General features: G+C 40.1%; 1 protein-coding gene across 2 annotated transcripts in view; it reads right to left on the bottom strand.

Annotated features, from left to right (window-relative positions):
- The window catches only part of DYM (dymeclin), a 281550-nt gene that overhangs the window by 217332 nt on the left and 39205 nt on the right, over window positions 1-25013 (bottom strand). For both annotated transcript variants that reach the window (XM_037034043.1, XM_037034035.1), the window contains exons 4-6: window positions 15017-15110; window positions 13757-13890; window positions 88-160 (exon numbers count right to left, since the gene is read on the bottom strand). In XM_037034043.1, coding sequence (XP_036889938.1) covers window positions 88-160; window positions 13757-13890; window positions 15017-15110 — 301 coding nt within the window. The remainder of the gene's footprint in view (window positions 1-87; window positions 161-13756; window positions 13891-15016; window positions 15111-25013) is intronic.

The following is a 25013-nucleotide window of genomic DNA, read 5'->3' on the forward strand; positions in this document are numbered from 1 at the left end:
CAGGACCCACAAACTCATCAACGTGATCAGCTGCCATCCTCCACAGACAAAGAAGATAAAACAAACCCTGGTGTGGCCAGAACTTACAAGAGAGGAATATCAGTGATTAACTGCATCAAACAGCAGACTAATTCTTCCAAAAGATCTTCTGAGTCAGAACCTGGTGAGACACATAAACAGTTTGTTAACTAAGTATAAGACAGAATGGAGTTGTTTAAAAGTTCATTTTAATGTCGACCTCTGAGTAAAATCCAAATCATGTGCAAGTTAGCATCTATTATGATTTTCATCTAGTAAAGGAATTCTGAACATCAGCTATTAATTGCATAGTTTTTAATGCTTGAATGGATCTTATGACTTCTGAAGGCCAGTAGTTTTCAAACTTCTTATACTACACTATGTTTTCTAAATAAAATATTATACTAAAGTCAAATATATAAAATACATTTTAAAAATCAAGCTGTCCTAGCCAGTTTGTTTGAATCAGGAGTACAGTACGTGTATTCCCTCCCCACTATAAATAACTGACCTTGTCCTTCTTTATAGACCTCAAACAACCTTTTCTGAACCTGTGGGAGCTCCACAGATCACAGACTGAAATGGTGTAAGAAGCCAAACACCTCTTTACAGACAAAAAGCCGAAGGTAAAATGGATTTCCAAGTCACAGAACAAGTGACAAAGGCAGGCTGCAAATTACCATCCCGATGGAAATATTCCTGTGTCCCAAACTGCTCTCAGTGACTTCTGGCTTTGGACAAAACTGACACACAACTCCAAAAAATTCTTTCCTCCCTCCATTCCTATGATACCTTATCTCTAACCCCCTCTCCTTTTATTCATTCCCAGTATCCACTACCTCAGGATACCCTTCAACCACTGGTGTGTTCCCCAGAGTTCCGCCATTGGCTTTCTTCTCCTCTCTTCTCACTCCCTATGATCTCCTGTGTCAGCCACCCGTTGTATGCTGGTGATTCCTCAATCTACAATTTTCCTCTTGGTCTCTCCACTGAACATCATATCCTCATACCCAGTTACCTGCTGGTCATTGCCACGTAGATGCATCACCAGTACTCAAAGCTCAACATGGACAAAACTGAACCGACTGTCTCAACGCTTCAAATCTGCTCATTTGTTCTTTAGTCTCCTTTCTGGTGTTGCTTCATTTAACCCAAACCCCAAACACGGACTCGCTGTTACTCAGCCCGGGGTCCTCTCAGTTACAGCCACCTCTCTGCGTTTCCTCTTTTCTTCATTCCATGTTATGCCTTCATTCATTATTTCATGATCTCAGTTCAGTTAAACAAGTTTACTAAATTAAAACTCATTTTTGGACCTTCCTACTAGTATTCCATCCAAGTTCACCCCTCTCCAATCCAAACTCCAGATGGCTATCAGAGGGACCTAACTAAATTCCATCCTTTCAGCCTCCTGGCTTAGATCTTTTCGGTTGCTTTAAGCTGATGGCTGCCACGTACCCAAAGAAACTCCCAGCTCCAAAGTGCAGCACACCAGACCCTTCAAGACACTGGCCCTGCATCCCTTCCTACTTTTATCTCGCACCATTATTCCTTCACAATTCATATTCCAGAGATACCAACCTACCCACCACCTGCCACTTTATGCCTTCTCTCTGCCTGGAATGCCCTCCACCAACAGAAACCTTTTTTTTTAAAGGCAATCTTTATCCATCTGAACCATCCTAAGTCTTCCTTTCCTCCATAAAACCCAAGTCTTTTGCCTGGCCTTGAACAAGAATAACCATCTAGATGACACCTATGCCTTGTGCAGTCAAAGACTTCACTGCATATTTTGGCTACATTATATCATAATTTCTCTCTATGTGCAATCAGGCCCCTATTGGACTCTGTATTTGTCAATGATAATAACTGACAAAGACCTTGGCATGTGATGAACTGAACCCAGCTAAGTAAAAATCTAATGGTTATTTCCAAAGCATCAAAGCATTTGGAGTCTCAAAAAAGTTTAGCAATTCTTTTTCCTAGACCACAATCACCTGGTAGTCAGAAATTTTGAAGAAATCCCTTCCTGCCTTGCCATAAATAGAATTGGCACAGTAACCCTCTGAGGGGTGAGTGCCAAGATTGAAGAGAACATTAAATTACACCAATCAAGGCTTAGAAGAATACACAGCAAGAATCAGTTCAATAACCTCATTAAACTCACTCTAAGAGGTAGGCACACTAGCTCAATGAGTGAAGAAAGTAAAACAAGGAACTAAGTAACATTTGTCTCTGAGGCTACACAATAAGGAGTAGATCTAACTAAAATCCTTCTCATTGTTAAAGCTGTCCAACATAATCCATGTGAGTTAACAACCTATTCCAACAAGCTGATTTGCTAGCATATAATATAAACCCAATACATGTTTATTAAACCATCATTCCTTGGCTCATCCTACAAAATGAAGTGACCTAACCCAAAAACAACAATTAATATCATTCATCAATTCCTTAAAGAACATTTCAGACCAAATGAGTTAGCCAGTTTAATAACATACTAGAGATCAGGAAGGGCACCAGTCATATACGGGATGTGGATGAAGTGACTGGAAATGGGGCGACTGCTGGGCAAACCTCTAGAGGCCAGGCAGCAGCACTGCCCTCCCTCCACGCCCTCCTTGCAAAGAGATACAGAGTAGTGAAGCAGGTTGCCCTGCCCTGGCAAGTACCTAAGGCTCCACCCCACACAATTTACAGGTGCCTTTTCTAAGACAGGGAGTCGAAGCAACTCTATCTAATGCACAGAAACAAACACAGGGTGGCTGCCGAATTGAGGAGACAAAGAAATATGGCCCCAATGAAAGAACAGAACAAAACCCCAGAAAAAGTACTAAACAAAATGAAGATAACCAATCTATCAGATACAAAGTTCAAAACACTGGAGATCAGGATGCTCAAAGAACTCACTGAATATGGTAAAAACATAAGACAACAAATGAAGGTTACGCTAAGTGAAATAAAGAAAAATCTATAACAAACCAACAGAGGAGAGGAAGAAGCCAAGAATCAAATCAACGATTTAGAATACAAGGAAGGAAAAAGCATTCAATTAGAAATATAGGAAGAAAAAATAATTCAAAAAAATGAGGATAGGCTTAGGAACCTCTGGGACAACTTTAAACATACTGACATCCAAATTACAAGGGTGCCAGAAGGAGAAGAGGAAGAGCAAGAAATTGAAAACTTATTTAAAAACATAAGGAAAGAAAACTACTCTAATTTTGCAATGGAAATAGACATACATGTCCAGGAAGGGCAGATAATCCAGAACAAGTTGAACCCAAAGAGGACCACACCAAGACATACCAAATTAAAATGACAAAAATTAAAGATAAGGAGATAATCTTAAAAGCATTAGGAGAAAAGGAGAGATTTACTTATGAAGGAGTTCCCGTAAAACTATCAGCTGATTTCTCAAAGGAAACTTTGCAGGCAAGGAGGGACTGGCAAGAAGTATTCAAAGTGATAAAAAGCAAGGACTACAACCTGTATTACTCTATCCAGCAAAGCTATCATTTAGAATGGAAGGGCCAAATCATGACCTTGGCCAAGTTTATAGCTGGGTCAATTAAGGAGTATTTTTACAACTTTGTTATCAATTTGACATAATAGTGAAAATAATAAAAAATAAATATTTCATACAAGTAAAAATGTAGCAATAAATAAAGTGCTTCCTAGACAAGGTAAAGCTAAGGAAGTTCATCATCACCAAGCCATTACTATATGAAATGTTACAAGGACTTATTTAACAAAAAGAAGATCTGTGAACATTAAAAAGGCAGCAAATTCCCAACTATCAACAACTGAATCTAAAAAAACAAACTAAGCAAACAACTAGAACAGGAACAGAATCATAGATACGAAGATCATTTGGAGGGTTATCATCTGGGAAGAGGAACAGAGAGAATAGAGGGGAAGATGCAGGGATTAAGAAGCATAATTGGCAGGCACAAAACAGACACGGGGATGTCAAGAACAGTATAGGAAACGAGAAGCTAAGGACTTACTGTTTATCCATGAACCATGGACACAAACTACGGGGGCGATTGCTGGAGGAGAGGGGAGTAGCAGGCGGAGGGGGGCAAAGAGTGAAAAACTAGGACCACTGTAGTAGCATAATATAGAGAGAGAGACAAATGTTACTTATTTGTTTTATATATATATATTTCATTGATGTATATATTTCATTGATAAATATATATATGTATATGTATATATATGTATATATATATTTTTTTAAGTTACAAGAATTCTCTCTTCAGTTTCATGACCTTGGCCAAGTTTACAGCTGAGGCAATTAAGGAGTATATTCACAACTTTGTTATCAATTTAACATAATAGTGAAAATAATAAAAAATATATATTTCATACAAGGAAAAATGTAACACATCAAGGTCAAAACTCTAGCAAAATAAAAGACAAAAGAATAAATAACCTGCAGCTGAAAACTCTGACAACTTCCATTTACTTTAAGAAAATAAAAACAAATCCTGCAAAATACTATATGCTTGTTTCCAGGCTAATCTACAAGCAAATAACTGCGTACCAAGTGAAGAGTGACAAGATTTGACTGCTTACCAGGTTTGACATTAAGCAAATCACTCATACTGTGTTATTTTCCAAGCAGTATTTGTATCATTCAGCTTTCATATGAAGATAAATATCTTTCTTAGTTCCAATAAATAAACAATAAACAAGTAAATATAATGTCATCTGCCAACAATTATAGTAAAACACTCATGCATTTCTCACAAGAAGGATGATATTAAAAGTCCTTGAAATTTGAATGACACAGCAAATTGAGTTTGAGCACAGGACCTTGCAGAAAGTCAGTGTGTTTACAGTGAAGTTTACAACCTAGTTTTATCTCAAAAAAATTTTTAATTGACTCTATAGCTCCAGTCAAACACCTTAGTATTTTATCCCGTAGCTTCTGGAGATAATGTTAATAGCGAACACTGACGGAGAACTCCACCCGTGGAGATGCACAGGCTACTTCAGCCCCTTAGCCTACATTAACCCTGACGATAGCTATCGAGGAGCAGGTGTGATTATCACCATTTTACAGATGAAGAATCAAGGCCCAGAGAGATCAATGTACTTATAGTGAGCAGCAGAGCCCAGACTGAACCCAAATCCAGACTCCCAAAGGAAGAAAAAGAAACATCTAATGAATTATTTTTAAAAACCTAGTTCTATACCAAGTTGGGGGATGAAGACCCTAAATACAAACCCCTAGCGAATAAGTACTATGAGCTACATTAGAGGAGAAATTTGAAATACCACATATTAGTTTATACATTGAGGTGATATATTATACATTCACTATCCAATTTAGAAGTAATTTCAAACAATGAGTAAATATAAACTATTATTTTGACTATTATGTATCACAAGGTCACCGAAATCCCACCCCTTTTCCTAGGGTTCTCCCATTCTAAAGCCCTAACCTTGCTTCTCTGATCTCTATGAGCATCACCGGAGGAAGAAGCAAAGAAGATCACTGGTATTCAGGGTCTAGTACAGCTCTTAAAATCTACTGCTGAAACTAAGCTCCGGTCCCTGTTCTTTTGTTCAGTACCCATTCAGTACCAAATGCTAAGACACCACGCTCTCATTTTGGACTTAGGCCCAGGACCAGAGAACAGCAGAATAATATCATAATCAAATGTCTTGCATAAGAGTGGGAGGGTAAGAGAGGGAAAAAAGATTTAAAAAGAAAAACACTCACTTGAAGAAGGGGGAAAAAACAGCACTGAGAGAAAACAAAGTAGCTAGAAAAAAAGAAACGCTAGGGTCATTTAAAGCAGGTTACATGTAGTTATTCAAAGAAATATTAACAGAGAACTGATCTTTGTTGTTTCCTTCGCATTAACAAAGTCAATGTCAGCTTCTCAGTGCCGCCCAGTACCAAACTGCGCCAACACAAGTACTAAAAACTCTATCAAAAAATAACAGAGCTCTACTCCAAAAACAAGTCGATAGTGTGCCTGAGAAATTTAGAGCAAAAATGATCTCTTTAAAATGGAAGGCACACAGCTAGGTTACATTTGCTATAAATACACTCAGAAATCCACAGTGGAATCTACATTACTGTCAGTCTTACTTGTGGAACTAATATTGGACTTACTATTCTACATTAAAAATCATACTTAAACTTCTAATTAGCAAATTCAAATATGTCTCTATACAGTAATCATAAATTAAGGAAAAACAAATGGATTCCCTCTTTTCTAAAAATATTGATCTACATTTTAATGCATTACAATATTTATAAGCCTGTGTCCCAAACCATTCCAATAAAACCTGCAGTAACTCTGGTTGCCTGCTATAATGGTGGTCGAACGGAAACGTTTCTAATTATCCTCAAGGATAATACAGTCTACCACATTTCATTATAAAAAGTGCCTAGTAGTAAGTTTAATTGATTCTATTCCACTGATAATATAAAAGAAAAGGAGAGAAGAGAGAAATCACTGGTTACATGATGAAAGCACAATTCAGGAGCTCCTAGGAGCACATTATTTTTCTGCAAAGACAGACTGCAGGCTTATACGTTAAGTATTCTAAAGGAGTAAAGTCCATGCTTTTTTTTCTGAGTCACATTTTTCAGCTACTGGGGTTTTGGGGGGGCACTACTCATCTATAATTAATAAAATGAAACTGTTGGGTTTTATATGAAGACAAAAATAAAAAACAGAAACCCTCATCCCCTACCTCGCACTTTCAGGTATAACCCCTGAGCTACAGCCTGTCCGGGGCCCTGGGAATTAGCTTCAGGAAGGAGGAGAACAATGAAACCCTGTAGCCACGCGAGCCAAGCACCTGGCCACGGGCAAAATCACAGCTGGCTGCAGGGGAGATTCACCTCCGTCACGTTAGTAAAACAAATACACACCATGAGCTTTGAAACTCCAGAGCTTCAAAAGGTTTTAAGTCAGAGGGGAATGGAAAGAAAACTGGCTGTGTCTTAGAGAGGAATGATTATGGATCCTTAGCAATTCTCCCACAATTTCCTATCTCATATGTGTTTCTTCTGTTTCGATTTCTCCTAGATTTGTCAGCCGTTTGGGATCCGTGGCCCTCCATCCCCTGCCAGAGGGAGGCAAACAATGACGGAAGCCCTGCACACCTGGGTGCAGCCTAGCAAACGGCAGGTCTCCCTGGAGGGTTCCAAAGCCTTTTATTGAGGGACAAGCAAATGTCAGTAAGTCTCCTCCTTGTTTTTTTTAAATAATGTTTTAATTTTTCAGTTACAGTTGGCATACAATATTATATTAGTTTCAGGCGTATAACCCAGTGATTGGACGTTATANCCTCACACTTTCAGGTATAACCCCTGAGCTACAGCCTGCCCGGGGCCCTGGGAACTAGCTTCAGGAAGGAGGAGAACAATGAAACCCTGTAGCCACGCGAGCCAAGCACCTGGCCACGGGCAAAATCACAGCTGGCTGCAGGGGAGATTCACCTCCGTCACGTTAGTAAAACAAATACACACCATGAGCTTTGAAACTCCAGAGCTTCAAAAGGTTTTAAGTCAGAGGGGAATGGAAAGAAAACTGGCTGTGTCTTAGAGAGGAATGATTATGGATCCTTAGCAATTCTCCCACAATTTCCTATCTCATATGTTTTTCTTCTGTTTCAATTTCTCCTAGATTTGTCAGCCATTCGGGATCCGTGGCCCTCCATCCCCTGCCAGAGGGAGGCAACAATGACGGAAGCCCTGCACGCCTGGGTGCAGCCTAGCAAACGGCAGGTCTCCCTGGAGGGTTCCAAAGCCTTTTATTGAGGGACAAGCAAATGTCAGTAAGTCTCCTCCTTGTTTTTTTTAATAATGTTTTAATTTTTCAGTTACAGTTGGCATACAATATTATATTAGTTTCAGGCGTAGAACCCAGTGATTGAACGTTATGTAACTTACAGAGTGATCACCCAATAAATCAAGTTACTCATCTGACACCACATACAGTTACCATAATTTTGTTCACTACATTCCCTATGCTGTACTTTACATCCCCATGGCTACTCTGTAGGTACCAATTTGTATTGGGTTGACCTAAGTCCATTACATTTATTTTGTACAATGGCTCTAGTAGCGCTTAGTTGTCTTTAGAGACCCTGGAAGATTTGGAATAGTGGTAATCCTCCTAAATATTTTCCCTTTGTTTAAAAAAAGAAAAAGCAGCATTTATTTGTTTTCTGATTTTGCAAAGGCCATTTATTGGCCTGGGCAAAAAGTCTGTTACATTTTTTTCCGTACAGTGGCTCTAGTAGTGCTTAGTTGTCTTTAACTTCATTCAAGACAATTTTGTTAGATTATATTGTGACAGCTGTCATATCAGCATGCATTTAAAAAAATAAAAATTGGTGAATTTTTGTGCAGCCATTTTAATACTGAAGATGGAAGAAAGTACACAACATTTCTGGCGTGATATGCTTTATTATTTCAAGGAAGGTAAAAATATAATTGAAATACAAAAAAAGATATGTGCAGTGTATGGAGAAGGTGCTGTGACTGATAGAACATGTCAAAAGTGGTTTGTGAAGTTGCTTGGTACTATTGACATTTTGGCCAAATAATTCTTTGCTGCGGGTCTAATGCATTGGAAGATGTTTAGCAGCACCCCTGGCCTCTACCCACCAGAAGCCAATAGTGGGAGGTAGCCAACATACTCAAAATATTCAACTCAATTAAGTTTTTGATGAAAATAAAAAACATGTCTTTTATTTTATTAAAAAAAAATGTAACAGACTTTTGGGCCAACCCAATACTCTTTTTTTACATTTTATTTATCTTTAGAGGGGAAGGGAAGGAGAAAGGGAGACAAATATCAATGTATGGTTGCCTCTGGTGCGTCCCCCGCTGGGAACTGGCCTACAACCCAGGCATGTGCCCTGACTGGAAATCAAACCTCGATCCTTTGTTTGCAAGCCCACACTCAATCCACTGAGCTATACCAGCCAGGGCCCAACCCAATACTTCTTAATCCCATCTCTTTCACTCAGTTCCCCAGTGCCCCTCCCCTCTGGCAACTCCCAGTTCTCTCTCTGTATCCGTGAGTCTGTCTTAATTCTGTTTGTTCACTTATTTTGTTCTTTAGCTTACTTACACATATCAGTGAAATCGTATGGTATTTGTCTTTCTCTGACTTATTTCACTGAGCATACTACCCTCTAGGTCCATCCATGTACCAATGTTAAGATTTCACTCTTTTTATGGCCAACTAATATTCCAGTGTATATATGTACCACAGGTTTTTTACCCACTCATCTATTGATGGGCACTTGGGTTGCTCCCACAACATGGCTATTATAAATAACACTGCAATGGACATAAGGGTGCACATACTCCTTTGAATTAGTGTTTTGGGTTTCTGAATAGACACTTCTCCAAAGAGGACATACTGAAGGCCAACAGATACATGAAGAGATGCTCAATGTCACTAATCATCGGAGAAACACAAATTAAAACCACAATGAGGCATCACCTCATACCCGTCAGAATGGCTATTATCAACAAATCTTCCTTGGTTTTGATTCATTTTCTCCAGAAGAGCATCCACTAACTTTCTGGAGGGCAAGGGAGTGGGGTGGGTAAAACTCTGGGGCCTGGAGTCTAGAAGCCAAGATAAGACCTCTCACTCTTCGTTTGTAGCCTTTGTGCCTACAAAGCCCGTTTCTCAGTGTGCCGCGCCCTTCTCTGTGCCCGAAAGCCAGTGCAGGACTCCAGTATCAGACTGGGAGGGCCGGTCTCCTGACCGCGCCCGGCACAGCGGAGGGTCCTGGCATCTCACTGCTTCCTTCAATCCGTCCTCTCGGCTGTCTGCCTCTGGACACACCTGCTACTTCTAACACCTAGGTCTTTCCAGGGTTCTGAGGAAAGAATTGGCTCTTTTCTGGGATTTAGCTTTCAGCTTTCACTGATCAGTTAAGTTCATCATTAGTCAATTTTCCTACTTGCAAAATGTTAACACAGTATTCCCCTTCTTCCTCTTTAACCTAGTAATAAATTCGAAACTTTCATTAGTCCCCCTACTGATTATTTTATTGGGATTTCAGGAGAAAGCAAAGATAATTGGGTATACTGAACACACTATGCTTGAGAGCAAGCCCCACAAAATATTTTTTAAATAAATTTATACTGAACTATTTTACACCAAGGAAATACAGTTAAGCAAGCCTTTTACCTGGACTTGACAAGTCCCTAGTCTCCGTTTTCTGCAAAAGCCAAGCTAATCAGTTACTATGCTCCCGGGGCCGTGGGCCTGGCTCCCACAGCTCCCGCCAGGTGCCCTGCCTCCACTACCCACCCCCCCACCCACCCCCACCCCCCGCATCCCCACAGCTGCCTGCCCTGGAGCATGGGCAGTACGGGCTCTTGCAAAGCAAACCTATTCTCCGCCCCAACACCCCCACCCTGTGCTCCCAATCCATGTGCCTCCTCTTAGGACCTTCCTTTCAGCTTATTTCTCCCCCCTTTATTGCTTCTATCTTCACTCAATCTCCACAGACTTCTTCCCTCATTTAAAAAATTAAAAAACATTTGTAAAGAAACTGTAATTGCCTTCTACTGGCAGTAGAGTGGCATTATTACTCCAAAGGTCCCTTCTGTACAAAACAACTAGTTCTTGGCTAAAATATACTTTTCCGTGCATTGATGGGCTTCCAGAAAGTAAAAGAAATCTCCAAGGGCCCAGCACCATAACCAAAAAGAACCACCAGTGAACGAACCTTGGCCTGTACCCAGAGAAAAACCCTGAGCAGCAGCAAACTCCAAGGGAGGGGGACCCTGAGGAAGAAGGCCAGACAAAGCCAACGCGGGGGGCCTGAGCCTTCAGCCAGCGGCACGGAGAAGAGCCGACCCCGAGATGCCACATTAAGCCGAGAACTGCTAAGTGAGGAGGAAGCGGCCTGGTCCCTCACCTGGGGCCTCATGTTAGGACGAAACAAAAGCTCACGCTCCGCATCATCAAGTACAGCAGGAAACAAACCACCGTGAGTGCCTGCGGGAATCAACAGCCCGTTTGGCCCCCTGAGGGCTTAAAATACTGTACAGGGTAGAGCAAAGTAGGTTTCCAGTTGTGAGTACACTAAACAGAGTTTATTCTTATATTATTACTTATTGATTATTGTATTGTCTTCCATACAAACAATACACTGATCCCCGTTATGTGATAAAGATGTAAAAAAGTATCAGTTATTGCCTTGGCAAGAATGGGGCAAAACCCCAAGAGAGAGGAAAGGAAAACTCACACTGAAGGCAAAAGGAAAGGGGAAACAATTTTGTGGTTCTTCCTAGTGTTGCCCAGGGTGGGCTTTGTCCCCGCCGACTCTTCTCAAAGACGTGGAAGAGCTTCCTTTACGTAAATATAAATTCTCCCTGGCAAACCCTCTACTATCACCTTGCACACAGCCTATGGGAAAATGTTCACATATGAAATCCTCACAAACTTTGATTACAGACTGAAAGCTTATTGGGGGTCACATCACCCTCATAAAGATGGCTCCCCTGACAATGCCAACAAGATTCATGTGATCACAGAAGTACTACATGACTGGAATAAACAAAAAAATCAGTATGCTGTACTCACTCAACAACCTTAAAATGCCTCAGTTGACTTTGCTCAACTGTTTGCAGATGGTTCTCTACTTCTGTCAATTCGACCTTCAAACGAACTGTACTACTGTATGTATCTATCTCTAAGGAGTCCTGCACACACCTCATTCAGATAGTCATCTACTGTCAGCTGAGAAATGGATGTTTTCACCTACTGCATAGTAAGGTTCCATATTTTCCCATTCAACAGCATCTCTGTAATCATTTAACTGCAACTCACTTTTGTAACTTGTAAAAAGACATCAGCAGAAAATACAGAAAAGGCTTATACTATGCAATAAGAAGCAGAAGCCTCAAACTAACAACACGTAATGGTAAGATGAAGAACCACATATGTCGAGAACAGCAAGTCTTTAACCTTAAAAAGATAACCACTGGACTGAAGCTGGGGGGTCTGACAGGAAGCTCAGCTATACAGGAAAAAGAACCAAATTCAGAGAGCACGTATAAAAAAACCCTGACTGCGAACTGCACGAGAGGACAGTGTGTCCATGCACAGACAGACAGAACCACCGACCATCGGGCCTCACCGATGGCTCCTCCAGTGAGACAGCCATCCTGACAATGTGCCCACGGTGAAACAGATGGCATGTTTACGCTGCCTCTGCACCAAGCGGCCCAGGATGTTCGCACACCACGCTTCTCAAGCAGGAATACGAGTCACAAGTGCAGGCACAGAGTGAGTGTTGCGGGAAGACATTAGCCCTCCTCACAAAATACAGTGTATCCTCTAGTGCGTCAATTTACTCAGTAAGTGATAAAAACCAATTTTATATTAAAATAAATGATAATGTGTTAAGTAAACATATAATATATGCACCATTTTATAACAACGCCAAACAGAATGTTAAGTGTGCAGGTGCTGCTTGGACGATCCTCTTAGGCCCCCGGGGATAAACACTCACTCCATTGTTGCTGCTGGAACTTCCTGGAGAGGTTTGCAGCTCCCCAAGGGAACTACGTTTTGGCGCTGCTTGTCCCACAATAACAAGGCCTAGCACGAGCAAAACTAACACATGCAAGACATTCAATTAAAAGTTCTATCTCTTTTTTAAATTTATCTTTAGAGGGGAAGGGAAGGAGAGAAGGAGAGAAATATCAGTGTATGGTTGCCTCTCGTGTCCCCTGCTGGGAATTGGCCTGCAACCCAGGCATGTGCCCTGACTGGGAATCAAACCACGATCGTGTGGTTCGCAGGCCCACACTCAATCCACTGAGCTATACCAGCCAGGGCAAAAGTTCTATCTTTTTAAACACTGTCGGAGTAGGAAATTAAAATTAAACATGTTCATGTGTTAAAATTCAAAATCAGTGTCTAAGGCTCTAGGTAGGGAAGAAAACCTAGTGAGGGCAAAGGTGTGTGTTTTAAAATGACTGTAGGAAACTCAGGGCAACACTGCCTTTGCCCTCAGAAAGAGAAGAGATACAGCTTTAAGGGGAATACATGCAAAACCCTGTATTCCCCATATTTCATTTGTTAATAATCCCATTCTTTTCTTTTAATGCTAGGACATGAAACACGAGCAGCTGATTGTGAAAATCACAGGCCCTCTTAACTGCTGGCAAAAAAGAAATCTCTGCAGTATCAGGAGAAAATAGTAACCTTTTCCTGTATCTTCAGAAAAGGATGACAAACAGCAGCATCAGAAAACTGTCCTTGGAAAAGCTATTTCTGACCAAGCGGCCCCAAAGACAGCCAGACTCAGAGCCTGTCGTTACCCTATGACAGTGACTTTAAATACTCACGAATCTGCAATTCTGATCAACTGTCTCACTTAATGAGGTGCCGCCCTAGTGATAATGTTTAAACTGACATGTTTCCTGAAAGGAATACTTGTGATTTTTTTATTTTCCGTATGCATGGAAGTCAAAATAAATAAAAGTCTCAATCCTACCAGCTTCTTTATTTTCAAAAAAAAAAAAGGAGAAAAACATTGAGAGCCTTGGCTCTTCTGTATAAACTAACAGGGGAAGAAGAAAGAGTGGCAGTGTCAGCTTATTTAAGAATGAAAATTATAAGGAAAAATGGAATTTTCAAAATTATACTTTTACTCCTGAAATTGTATGCTTATGGGTTACACATGCCATTTCCAGAACATCTTCCAAGGCAATACTTACTGTAACTGCCAGGAGATCTATCTTCGTAAGTGAAATGAAGTAGTAGGTCCTCCTCCGACATCTCACAAATGAACACCTTCAGCAAATAGCAAATAATAAACAGAGCGTTGTGTGTCTGCCAGATGAAGATGTGGCTGGAAAGGGAAGACCGAAGCCACGCAAGAGTCAGAATGTAATCGTCAGCACAATCCGCTCACTTCTGGCTCACGGTTTCTTCATGCTGTCTTGGTCACTTTGCCCACACTGTTTGCAGTATCAGATCAACGTCCCTATCTTTTAATGGATCATCCACCAGTGATATCTATTGGAGTTTAACTCCTATTTCATTCTATGTATTTTACATAGAGTCAACCTAAAACATTTCCTTTAGGCATGACTGCTCTTTGTTATGAACTTATTGCTGTCCCGCACACAGGCAATTCAAAGAAAAGAAAGATAACAATATACAGTACCATAAGAAGAATACATGCAAATACACGACCAAAATTTTAAATGTGGGATCACCAGTAGCACAGCATAATATCTGCTATCTGTATTAATAACCATGAACTCACACATTTTCATTGGACGTAATATAATTTGTTTGAAAGCTGGGCAATGAACAATCTTTTATAAGAGCCAGCCAGAAAAAAAAAAGCCCAAATGCATAAAGGTTAGCTTCCCACTGCATCTAGTATAAAACTACCTCTAATCTGAACCTTCTTTCATCTACTATGAAAGAGATTAAGAAAATACACATGGAATAAAATAATAAACTTCAGTCATTATTTAAACTAGATATGACCAACAGAGATAATGGGCAGTAATTACCTTTTTAGTACTAAGTACATCACTATTAATCTTCTTAAAAAATATATTCCTAAAGATTATCTAAAATGCTCAAATCAAACAGATTCCAGAATCCGTCATCTCACCCCAATGACCTGGACAGCAAAGCCAAACCTCTCTTTTACTTCGCCCCCNATAATGGGCAGTAATTACCTTTTTAGTACTAAGTACATCACTATTAATCTTCTTAAAAAATATATTCCTAAAGATTATCTAAAATGCTCAAATCAAACAGATTCCAGAATTCATCATCTCACCCCAATGACCTGGACAGCAAAGCCAAACCTCTCTTTTACTCCCCCCCCCCCGTAATGATAAGGGGAATTCCTTTATGCTTTCAAAGGACCACCATCATAATAGATTTCTACCCACAGATGAAGAATACTCACTCTGTTAAATATGAAAAGAACATGACTTAATCAGCCAACTTACTTCTGACATTCTGCTGAAAGTTTTAGTTCTTTGGTTCTAGAAAGGAAGACCTTAATCAACGCACCAAGGTTTCCTGTTCGAGGATTGTTTTCAACTGCAAGAGAAAAAAAGATTTTAAAAAGTTAACATTAAGCACTAAAATCAAAGTGAGTGTATCGTAACATTTATAAAGTCAAATGTCAAACTGAAGTCACTCATGGACCAACCTTATTGTCAATAAGCAATGAGAAAAACTGCTGTTTGCTTGTAATCATTTCTAAACAAAAACTAATATACAAGATGAACCGACAGAAATAGTAGGAGAAAGTACCATCTCACCTGAGAATACAAAATTGCAAAGAAAAGACGTGACAGTGAACATACATGCACAATTTACACATACGCCATTTTCTTTAGAAAAGCAGATGTTAAAAAAACTCAAAAGCTGATCATCTATATCCCCAGTATATGGAATATAATAAACCATAAAGGTTAAAACTGCTCAGATAATCCCAAATTATTCTCACATAAAATAGAAAAGACACATAAAGAAAGCAATGTGGTCAATGGAGAGCTATTTGACCAGGCAAAATTTTGAAGAATTTGTTGAAAACATTTTTAAGTTTAAAAGGTGGGCATTTCAGCAAAGCCAATCTGAAGAACTGAGAGAAGACTATCGGGAATTCGAAGACCTGGCTTCTAGACCCAAGTCTATAATAATGGAACACTGAACCGCAGACCAACTAGTTACTCCTTCCCCTCCACTTGCTCGTCTGTAGAAGAAACACAGCTAACATATGGTGCACAGTACACACTATATACTTGGCACGCATGGCCCTCAGACTCCACGGTGGCATAAGCACTCACAGCACCTCCATTTAAAGACCCTCGCTGTAGGCTGTCACTCGCTCCCAGACACATCCTCGTCTCCTGACTCGAATCCTTGGCTCTAAACTACACCATCCCAGCCCTCGTAGTCAAGGAATCGGAGTTTAGGAAACTATACAGTTCTATCAGGCTGCAGAGCGAGACACAGGTCAACCTGCTTGGGCTGCAGGATGCCCGGATACCTGGTTAAATCTTATTTCTAGGAGAGTTGGGGAGAGCGTCTCTGCACTTGAACCGGTCGGAGTCCTGAGTAAAGCAGACTGGCGTCCCCACTGCAGGCCCAAAGAGAGCGTCGGAGGCAGGCTGAATGACCTCTCTCTGCCTGACTGCCGGGCCAAAACTCTGGTCTTCTCCTGCCCTTGACTAGGGCTTTCAATACTGGCTCTCGTGGTGCTTGGGCCTTTGCACACGGACTGGAATTTGTTAACACGGTTAACCTTCCTGGGTCCCCCAGCGGGCAGACAACAGGTGGTGGGACTGCTCGGCCGTCTGCGAGCCAATTCCTTGTAGTGAGTTTCATGTAGATATATAGATATAGACCCACCCTGTGGATTCTATGGATTCTGTTTCGCTGGAGGAGAACCCTGGCTCATAAAGTATAAATGCACAGAAGTTTACAATTCGTCCTAAGAGAGACTATTTAGTCAGAACCTTTCATTTCACTGATGGAAGGAAAAGAAGCCCAGAAAGGCCAAGTATTGGGCCCAAAGTCAACAATATGTCAGTGAAGGATGCCCAGTCTTTTCACTTTAACAATGGTTTTTCTAACTGTGAGATTCTAGAATTACAGGTATTTGTTTCACTTCTGAAGTATGTTTTTAACCATTTGAAAACCAGAAATGCAAACACACACATTGGCTAGGAGAATTCATTTTTAGGCAGATCTGAGAATTATGCTTTTGCTGCCATTTCTATACATAATACCTAAACATATGACAAAGATATAAAAAGATGGAATTCTCCAGAATTTTCTAAATCCAGGTCTGCACAAATCCAGGTCATGTACTTTTGAAAAAATGCACATGAGAATAATAAGTACGCCATCCCAGCATACCTGCTTTGTGCTCAGCAACTGTCAAGCTAACTCAGGTCTATCTGGCGGGTGTGTGTTCCAGTCACAGCTTGAGTGTTAATATCTCTAACTGGGTAACTTTCTCATTGCAACAAAAGCTGCAGCACCTTGCACATGCGTGGTTCGTGGACTAGCGGCAACAGCATCACCATCTGGAAGCTGGTTGGAAGTGCAGAACCCCAGGTCCACCCGCACCGAAGTTCACAGTGCTTTTCAAAGTGGCATGTGCACTTAAATCACAAGGCACTCTCATTAAGCTTATGCTCTGATCCTGCTCATGTGACGTGAGACCTGAGACTGAGTCGCTCACAGCCTCCTAAGTAAAGCCCCCCCCCCCCCCACTCCTGGTGGCGAGGTGAAACCTGCGCTATAAATTAGGGCAGGTTTGGCCGCACTTTCATCGTAAGAATAGGTGTGTGGTTGTATTTTAGATATCATTACAGTTTCTCTCAAACAAAAATTTCCTACTTTCCAGCTTTGGGTTTAGTTAATGAAAGACTATCCTGAGATTTCAGGATACAGTTTGAAGAAAACTGTTAATGTCTGCAAGTGCATCAGNCCGCCACTCCCGGTGGCGAGGTGAAACCTGCGCTATAAATTAGGGCAGGTTTGGCCGCACTTTCATCGTAAGAATAGGTGTGTGGTTGTATTTTAGATATCATTACAGTTTCTCTCAAACAAAAATTTCCTACTTTCCAGCTTTGGGTTTAGTTAATGAAAGACTATCCTGAGATTTCAGGATACAGTTTGAAGAAAACTGTTAATGTCTGCAAGTGCATCAGTGTATAAATTAACATTATGTAGCTATTGTAAATCAAAACAAAATACTGAAACAAAGTCTTGAGACTGATAAAATTCAGAATCCCACCTTCACAATCTTGTGTTCATTCAACAGCCCCTTTATTACTAAATTCCTTTATAATCTTTTTTACTGTAAGTGGTTAGCTATTTTTAAAAAAAAAACAAAACAAAAAACCTGTATCTTGGGGAAAAACAGACTACTAGATTGATGGAATGAAAGCTCTGTGCACATTTTTCATTCACTCAGCATGTACTTACTGAGCTGCTGATAGGTACGCAGCACTGCTGCAGGGGCAAGGAAACGCAAACAGAACTCCCTGTCTTAACAGGGCTGACATTCTAAGCCAGTTAAGTTTCCCTACTAAGCTTCTGGGCAAGATGCAAATGGGACAATAAATTAATAAAAGTAAGTATGCTCAATGATGTTTCAACCACAATACCAATGGTAGGCTTCTATTCCAAAATACTTCAATGGAATTTATTAACAGGATCAAACCTATTTGGTTAAAATCAAATGCTATGTTGAAGCTGAATGAGCTTCAGCAGCCAGAACAGAAATGGGGACATCTGACAGAAAGTCAGGAAAGCATAATAGGGCTAGACTACAGAATCTGACCAAGTTCAAATCCCAGCTCCACCACTGCCTAGCTGTGTGACACCTGGCAACTTAACCTTCCCACACCTCAGTTTCCTCATTTGTGAAATTAAGATCATAGTACTTAAGCATAATAACTCATCTGACTCTAAAGCTTGAACTTGGAGAAATCTATGAACTAAAGTGGGCTTTTGTGTAAAGAGGGGAACTCTCCACCTTTACAGGAGTTCAAGCAAAGTCCAGGTAACACTCATAGAGAGGTACTATAAAGAGGATTTCCATCTGGAGTGAGACGTTCAACTTGCTTCCGGGTCCTGAAACAACCTCTCCCAATACATCACCGAAATACCCATGAGCCCCCAGACCCAATAACCAACACACGGGAAACACAGAAACACACTAACAGTCCATGGGGGTGCAGTCAACAAAATCTACATTGTGAGAAACTCTACGACCCACTTTCTTTTTTTAAAATTACTTTTTATTTTCCAATTACTGTTGACACTCAATATCATACTAGTTTCAGGTGTACAGTACAGTGGTTAGACATTTCTATAACTTATAAGGTGACCCTAGCAATGGGCCTAGCACCCACCTGACACATAGTCATTACAATATCACTGACTGCGGTCCCTATGCTGCACTGTACATTCCCACCCGCTTTAATAAATAAATTAAAAAGAGGAAAAGGGAGAGATAAATGCAGGAGGAATGTGGCTATGGGAAAAATCTTAAAGCTGTATCGACCAGTAGTCACAATATGAGGACCTTGCCTTGACCAGGTAGCTCAGTTGGTTCGCGTGAAGGCCTGATACACCAAGTGTGCGGGTCTGACCCTCCATCAGAGCAAAGATGCAACCAGTGAATGTATGCACAGGTGGAATGACAAAGCAATGTCTCTCTCTCTCTCCCTCTAAAATCAATAAACAAAAACACAATTTAAATGATAATACTGTGAGGACCTTATATAGCTCCAGATTCAAACAAACTGAGACAATGAGAAATCACCTCATCCTATCATAAAATGTCAGTGGATAGTGAGGTTAAAAAATGTTTTTTAATTAAATAATGGTATTTTTTTCTATAAAAATCCTTATTATGATACATACTGAAATATTTATGTATGAAATTACATGATGTCTGACGTTTGTGTCAAATTAATTATGAGGATATGCTTTGTCTGTCTTATATACATTTTTATTTGTGCACTTTTCTGTGCATATGTCATACTTCAATAAATGAGTGAGATACATATGAAACAAGACTGGCCATGCATTGAAAATTATTGAAACTGGAGAATGAGTACTGGGAGCTCATTGTATTATTCTGTCTTTGGATGAGCAGAAAATTTTCAAAATAAAGATTTGAAAATAAAATACCCCTGAAAACAAATTATACAAGCTCACAAAAATTGTGAAATTAGGATACAGTTCTTCTTTCAAAAATAGGAAACACTTTCACTAACCACAAATTTTATAGAACCGAACTACAAATTTATCTGGTAAGCATCAGCAAGCCTGTCTGCCTCAAAGCACCTTTGAGGAAAAGGTTCCCCTCTTACCGTCCACTCCAACCAGAAAACGTATGTGACTCCTGCAAAGCAACTGGCAACAAGAACCAAACAAGCCAAACACAGGGCAACTTATGCTGGACAGTAGTGTTAGGAAAAAAGGTTGATCCAACTGTTCCACTTGGGGACTTTAGAATTCGCTCACACCCCCAAACCAAGGAATGGGAATAAGGGAAAGTCTCCCCTAAACTGAGCAAACACGTACAAAACGCAACCACCTTGGGTCCTAGAGGTTAGGTTAGAAAACAGGACCAGCCCACCCCCAAGGTGAAATAGCAGCAGATTCAATGAGCAGCTACAGAAGCAACACAACAAACAGGGTTAACAAAAACGCCCACTCTGGGGGCAAACACTGCGCCTTCCCGGGTGCTCAATACACTTTCCCTGCTTTGTTTTTCTGAAGAGTCATCATTATGTAAAATACATGTATTTATTTATGGTCTGGCTTCCCCACTAAGATAGATCCCTGAGGTCAGGGACGAGGGTCAGTCTTTCTGCAGTCACACCCCCAGCTTCTAGAACACAGGCTATAATATTAGAGGTGCTCAGTAAATATTGGCTGGGTTAACGGATAAGAGGAAAAGAGTAGTAACTACAAAATAAGAAACAGGTTATGTGGAAACCTCAGCAGAAGAGCTGAATCAGAACTGTCAAAAAATTTTGGTACACAAGCATCATTAGTGGAAAATAGGAAAATCAACCATTTATTTTTAAAAAGAACAGAAAGCTCCCGGGAGAAAATAGTATAACGAAAAGAGGGCACTCTGACATATTGGAAAAACTAGGAATGATTAAAAATAAACCAATACAGTAACAACTAGAAGATGCATTAGAATCTTGAAAAACAAGAACTGTAATAAATAAAATGCTGAGTCAAACATATAAAGGAGGAACCACAAGAACAGAGATGAAGAAGGCAAAGAACAGAGGTCCCATCTGAATGTTACAGGTGATGATGCCAAGCTGGAGAAGAAACTAAAACAAGCAAAATTAAAGCCATAACTGAAGAAGACTTCAGAACTGAAAAAGACCTTAATAAACCAATAAAAAGACCTCATCCAATTACAGGCAAAAGAAAAAGTATAACAAGAAACATTTAATCATAACAGTTAAAGGGAAAAGTCTTGTGAACAAAGAAACAAAAGGTTAATATTACTAAATGCCACGAAAGAACTGACGAACAAGTAAGGAGTAAAGGAGTTTCTGTCCAAGGAAGCTGTCTGTCATGCTGGCTGACTCCTACACTGAGGCCCAAGGGAAAAGGAATCCAAGGGACTCAATGGAAACAGGGAACGAGAGCTGAAACAACATAACAGCTGCCTGGTGCTGAGGAGGCAAAATTTAAAGTTAACTCCCGCCAAGTTAGAGGGGCTTGGTCACCGCCTAGGACCTTCCATGGACATCCCTGAAGGGCCATGCTTGACAAGAACTGTGTCTCGTGACTAACAGCCACACCCCAGAAATAAGGAAAACTCAGAAATGGTAATAGGAGACCCAGAAGGAATGGAGGGAGAGACAGGGACAGGAAAAAAATATCTGAAAAAGTTGTGGGAAATAAAACCTCCCTATATTCTCAGTGTTCCCATAAAAAAAAAACAAAAAAAACAAAAAAAAAACCCTTCGCCTCCTGGGTCAGGGAACCAAATATGCCATAAAAGTGAGGGAGTGTCTGCTTTACTTCTCCTAGAAACATTTCACATACCATAAGGATTAGAACTGCGGCCACGCGTTTAACCTTCCTTATCTCAGCAAAAGCCAAGCAGCTACAGCACAAGATAAGCACCTCAACTGGCTCCAAAGGTGCAGAAAAGACTGGGGCCTCACCTTCCTGGGTGTCTACATTTCAAGGAGGAATGAGATCCCAGAACTTGGAAACACCTATAGGTCAAAAATGCCAAGACAAGGAGGGACAGTATCTGGCTCCTGAAGAGATTTTATTTACATACCAAAGGGCTGAGTAAAGAGGAGAGGAGGGGGAGAGGAGGAAAGTTTTCCTCTTTATAAGAAGGAAAAAAACACCATACACACCCTCCCCCAACTATTCACATAAAACAACTCACCTGACTCTCATAGCATTGTCCTAGCTTAGGAACTAGGACAAAGGAGGATCAAATGCACTTATTATTTACTTTGTTGTTCTTAATAAGAAATCTGGCCCTGGCTGGTGTGGCTCAGTGGACTGAGTGTCTGCCTGCAAACCAAAGGACTGCAGGTTCAATTCCCAGTCAGGACACATGCCTGGGTTGCAGGCCAGGCCCCCCAGTAGGGGGGCACACCAGAGGCAACCACACATTAATGTTTCTCTCCCTTTCTCCCTCCCTTCCCCTCTAAAGTAAACAAAACCTTTAAAAGAAAAAGAAAGAAATTTCTAAAATTTAAGGTAAAGAGAGAATGAAAGCAGCAAGAAAAAAACTCGTCATTTGTAGGGGAGCAACGACACAACTAAAAAGACTTCCCCTCTGAAAAATGGAAAACTGGAGGGCAATGAATGGGATGATGCCATCAAAGGAAATAAAAATACACATCAACCAAGAATTCCGTATCTGGAAATATTCCTCCTTCAAAAATGAAGACAACGAGGACAGTGGTGGACAACTTTATAATGATGAAACTTGACAAACACAACCCTGGCCAAGTAATCAAGGTCAATGTCATCAGTGATTGCTCATGTCAATAGCACTCCTGATCTGATGTGCTGGGAACAGTACTTCCCCTCTGTGGTTTTCCTCCCACAGACCCATAACCCCAGTGTCACTATGAGAAAAACATCAAACAAACTCAAACTGAAGGACATTCTGAAAAATGTCCTACCAATACTCCTCAAAACTCTGAAACATCAAAAATAAGGAAAATCTGAGAAAATGTTGCAGACCAGAGGAGGGTAAGGAAACATGATGACTAAATGTAATGTGGTAACCTGAATGAGATCCTGGAAAAGAAAAAAAAATTAGGAGAAAACCAATGAAACATGAATGAAGTGTTAAGTTTGGTTAATAGCAAAGTATCAGTGTTGATTCTCTAGTTGTGACAAATGTACCACATTAATGTAAGATGTTAACAATAGAGGTAACTGATGAGAATTATATGGGAACTCTCTATATATAGCTTTGCGACTTCTCTGTAAATCTAAAAGCTTTTCTAAAATTAAATTTTTATTTTATTATAAAAAAACTCAATAGATAACTTTTTAAAAAATATTTTATTTATTTTTAGACAGAGGGGAAAGGAGGGAAGAGAGGGAGAAAAGCATCAATGCGTGGTTGCTCCATGATCACCCCTCACTGGGGAGCTGGCCCACAGCCCAGGCATGTGCCCTGACTGCGAATCACGTGGGAAACCCTTTGGTTCGCAGGTGGGAGCTCAAGCCACTGAGCCACACCAGCCAGGGAACAATAGATGAATTTAACAGCAGATGACATACAACAAGAAACAAGATTAGTAAACTAAAGACAGGTTAAAAGATAATATATTCCTGATGATCAGAGAGAGAAAAAAATTGTAAAATACAAAAGAAAGAGAGAGAGAGAGAGCACACGCACCAGCCCCTAATAGGCATATGGAACACAATAAAAATATTAAAGGAAGTATAACAGAGGCCCCAGAGGAGAGGGGAAACAGGATAAGATAGAAACAGTATAGAAACCAATAATGGCTGAAATTTTTCCAAACCTGGTGACAGATACCAACCCACAGATTTAAGAAGCTCTATAAACCACAAGCAGCAAAAGGGAGAGAGAAAGAGAAAGAGAAACAGAGAGAGGAAGGAAGGAAAGAAGGAAAACCACTCCTCAGCAATCATTCNAACTGAAGGACATTCTGAAAAATGCCCTACCAGTACTCCTCAAAACTCTGAAACATCAAAAATAAGGAAAATCTGAGAAACTGTTGAAGACCAGAGGAGGGTAAGGAAACATGATGACTAAATGTAATGTGGTAACCTGAATGAGATCCTGGAAAAGAAAAAAAATTAGGAGAAAACCAATGAAACATGAATGAAGTGTTAAGTTTGGTTAATAGTAAAGTATCAGTGTTGATTCTCTAGTTGTGACAGATGTACCACATTAATGTAAGATGTTAACAATAGAGGTAACTGATGAGAATTATATGGGAACTCTCTATATATAGCTTTGCAACTTCTCTGTAAATCTAAAAGCTTTTCTAAAATTAAATTTTTATTTTATTGTAAAAAAACTCAATAGATAACTTTTTAAAAAATATTTTATTTATTTTTAGACAGAGGGGAAAGGAGGGAAGAGAGGGAGAAAAGCATCAATGTGTGGTTGCTCCATGATCACCCCTCACTGGGGAGCTGGCCCACAACCCAGGCATGTGCCCTGACTGCAAATCATGTGGGGAACCCTTTGGTTCGCAGGTGGGAGCTCAAGCCACTGAGCCACACCAGCCAGGGAACAATAGATGAATTTAACAGCAGATGACATACAACAAGAAACAAGATTAGTAAACTAAAGACAGGTTAAAAGATAATATATTCCTGATGATCAGAGAGAGAAAAAAATTGTAAAATACAAAAGAAAGAGAGAGAGAGAGAGCACACGCACCAGCCCCTAATAGGCATATGGAACACAATAAAAATATTAAAGGAAGTATAACAGAGGCCCCAGAGGAGAGGGGAAACAGGATAAGATAGAAACAGTATAGAAACCAATAATGGCTGAAATTTTTCCAAACCTGGTGACAGATACCAACCCACAGATTTAAGAAGCTCTATAAACCACAAGCAGCAAAAGGGAGAGAGAAAGAGAAAGAGAAACAGAGAGAGGAAGGAAGGAAAGAAGGAAAACCACTCCTCAGCAATCATTCTAAAATGGTAAAAGCCAAAGAGAAGGGGAAAAACTTTAAAATATCCTGAAGAAAAAAAATTCCATTATTTTCAAAGGAAAATAATAACATTGACAGCTTTCACCTGTACAAAAATGAGAAGCAGAAAAATATCTTTAAAGTGTGGAAAAGAAATTAATGCCAACCCAGAATTTTATACCCAGCAAACATATACTCCACAAGCAATTAAGAAATAAAAACATTTTCAGACAATAGAATTTTCTGTATAGCTACACAGCCCTTAAAATTGATA

The sequence above is a fragment of the Sturnira hondurensis genome, unplaced genomic scaffold, assembly GCF_014824575.4.
Source record: "Sturnira hondurensis isolate 20B ecotype Veracruz unplaced genomic scaffold, ASM1482457v3 Scaffold0001872, whole genome shotgun sequence".
NCBI lineage: Eukaryota > Metazoa > Chordata > Mammalia > Chiroptera > Phyllostomidae > Sturnira > Sturnira hondurensis.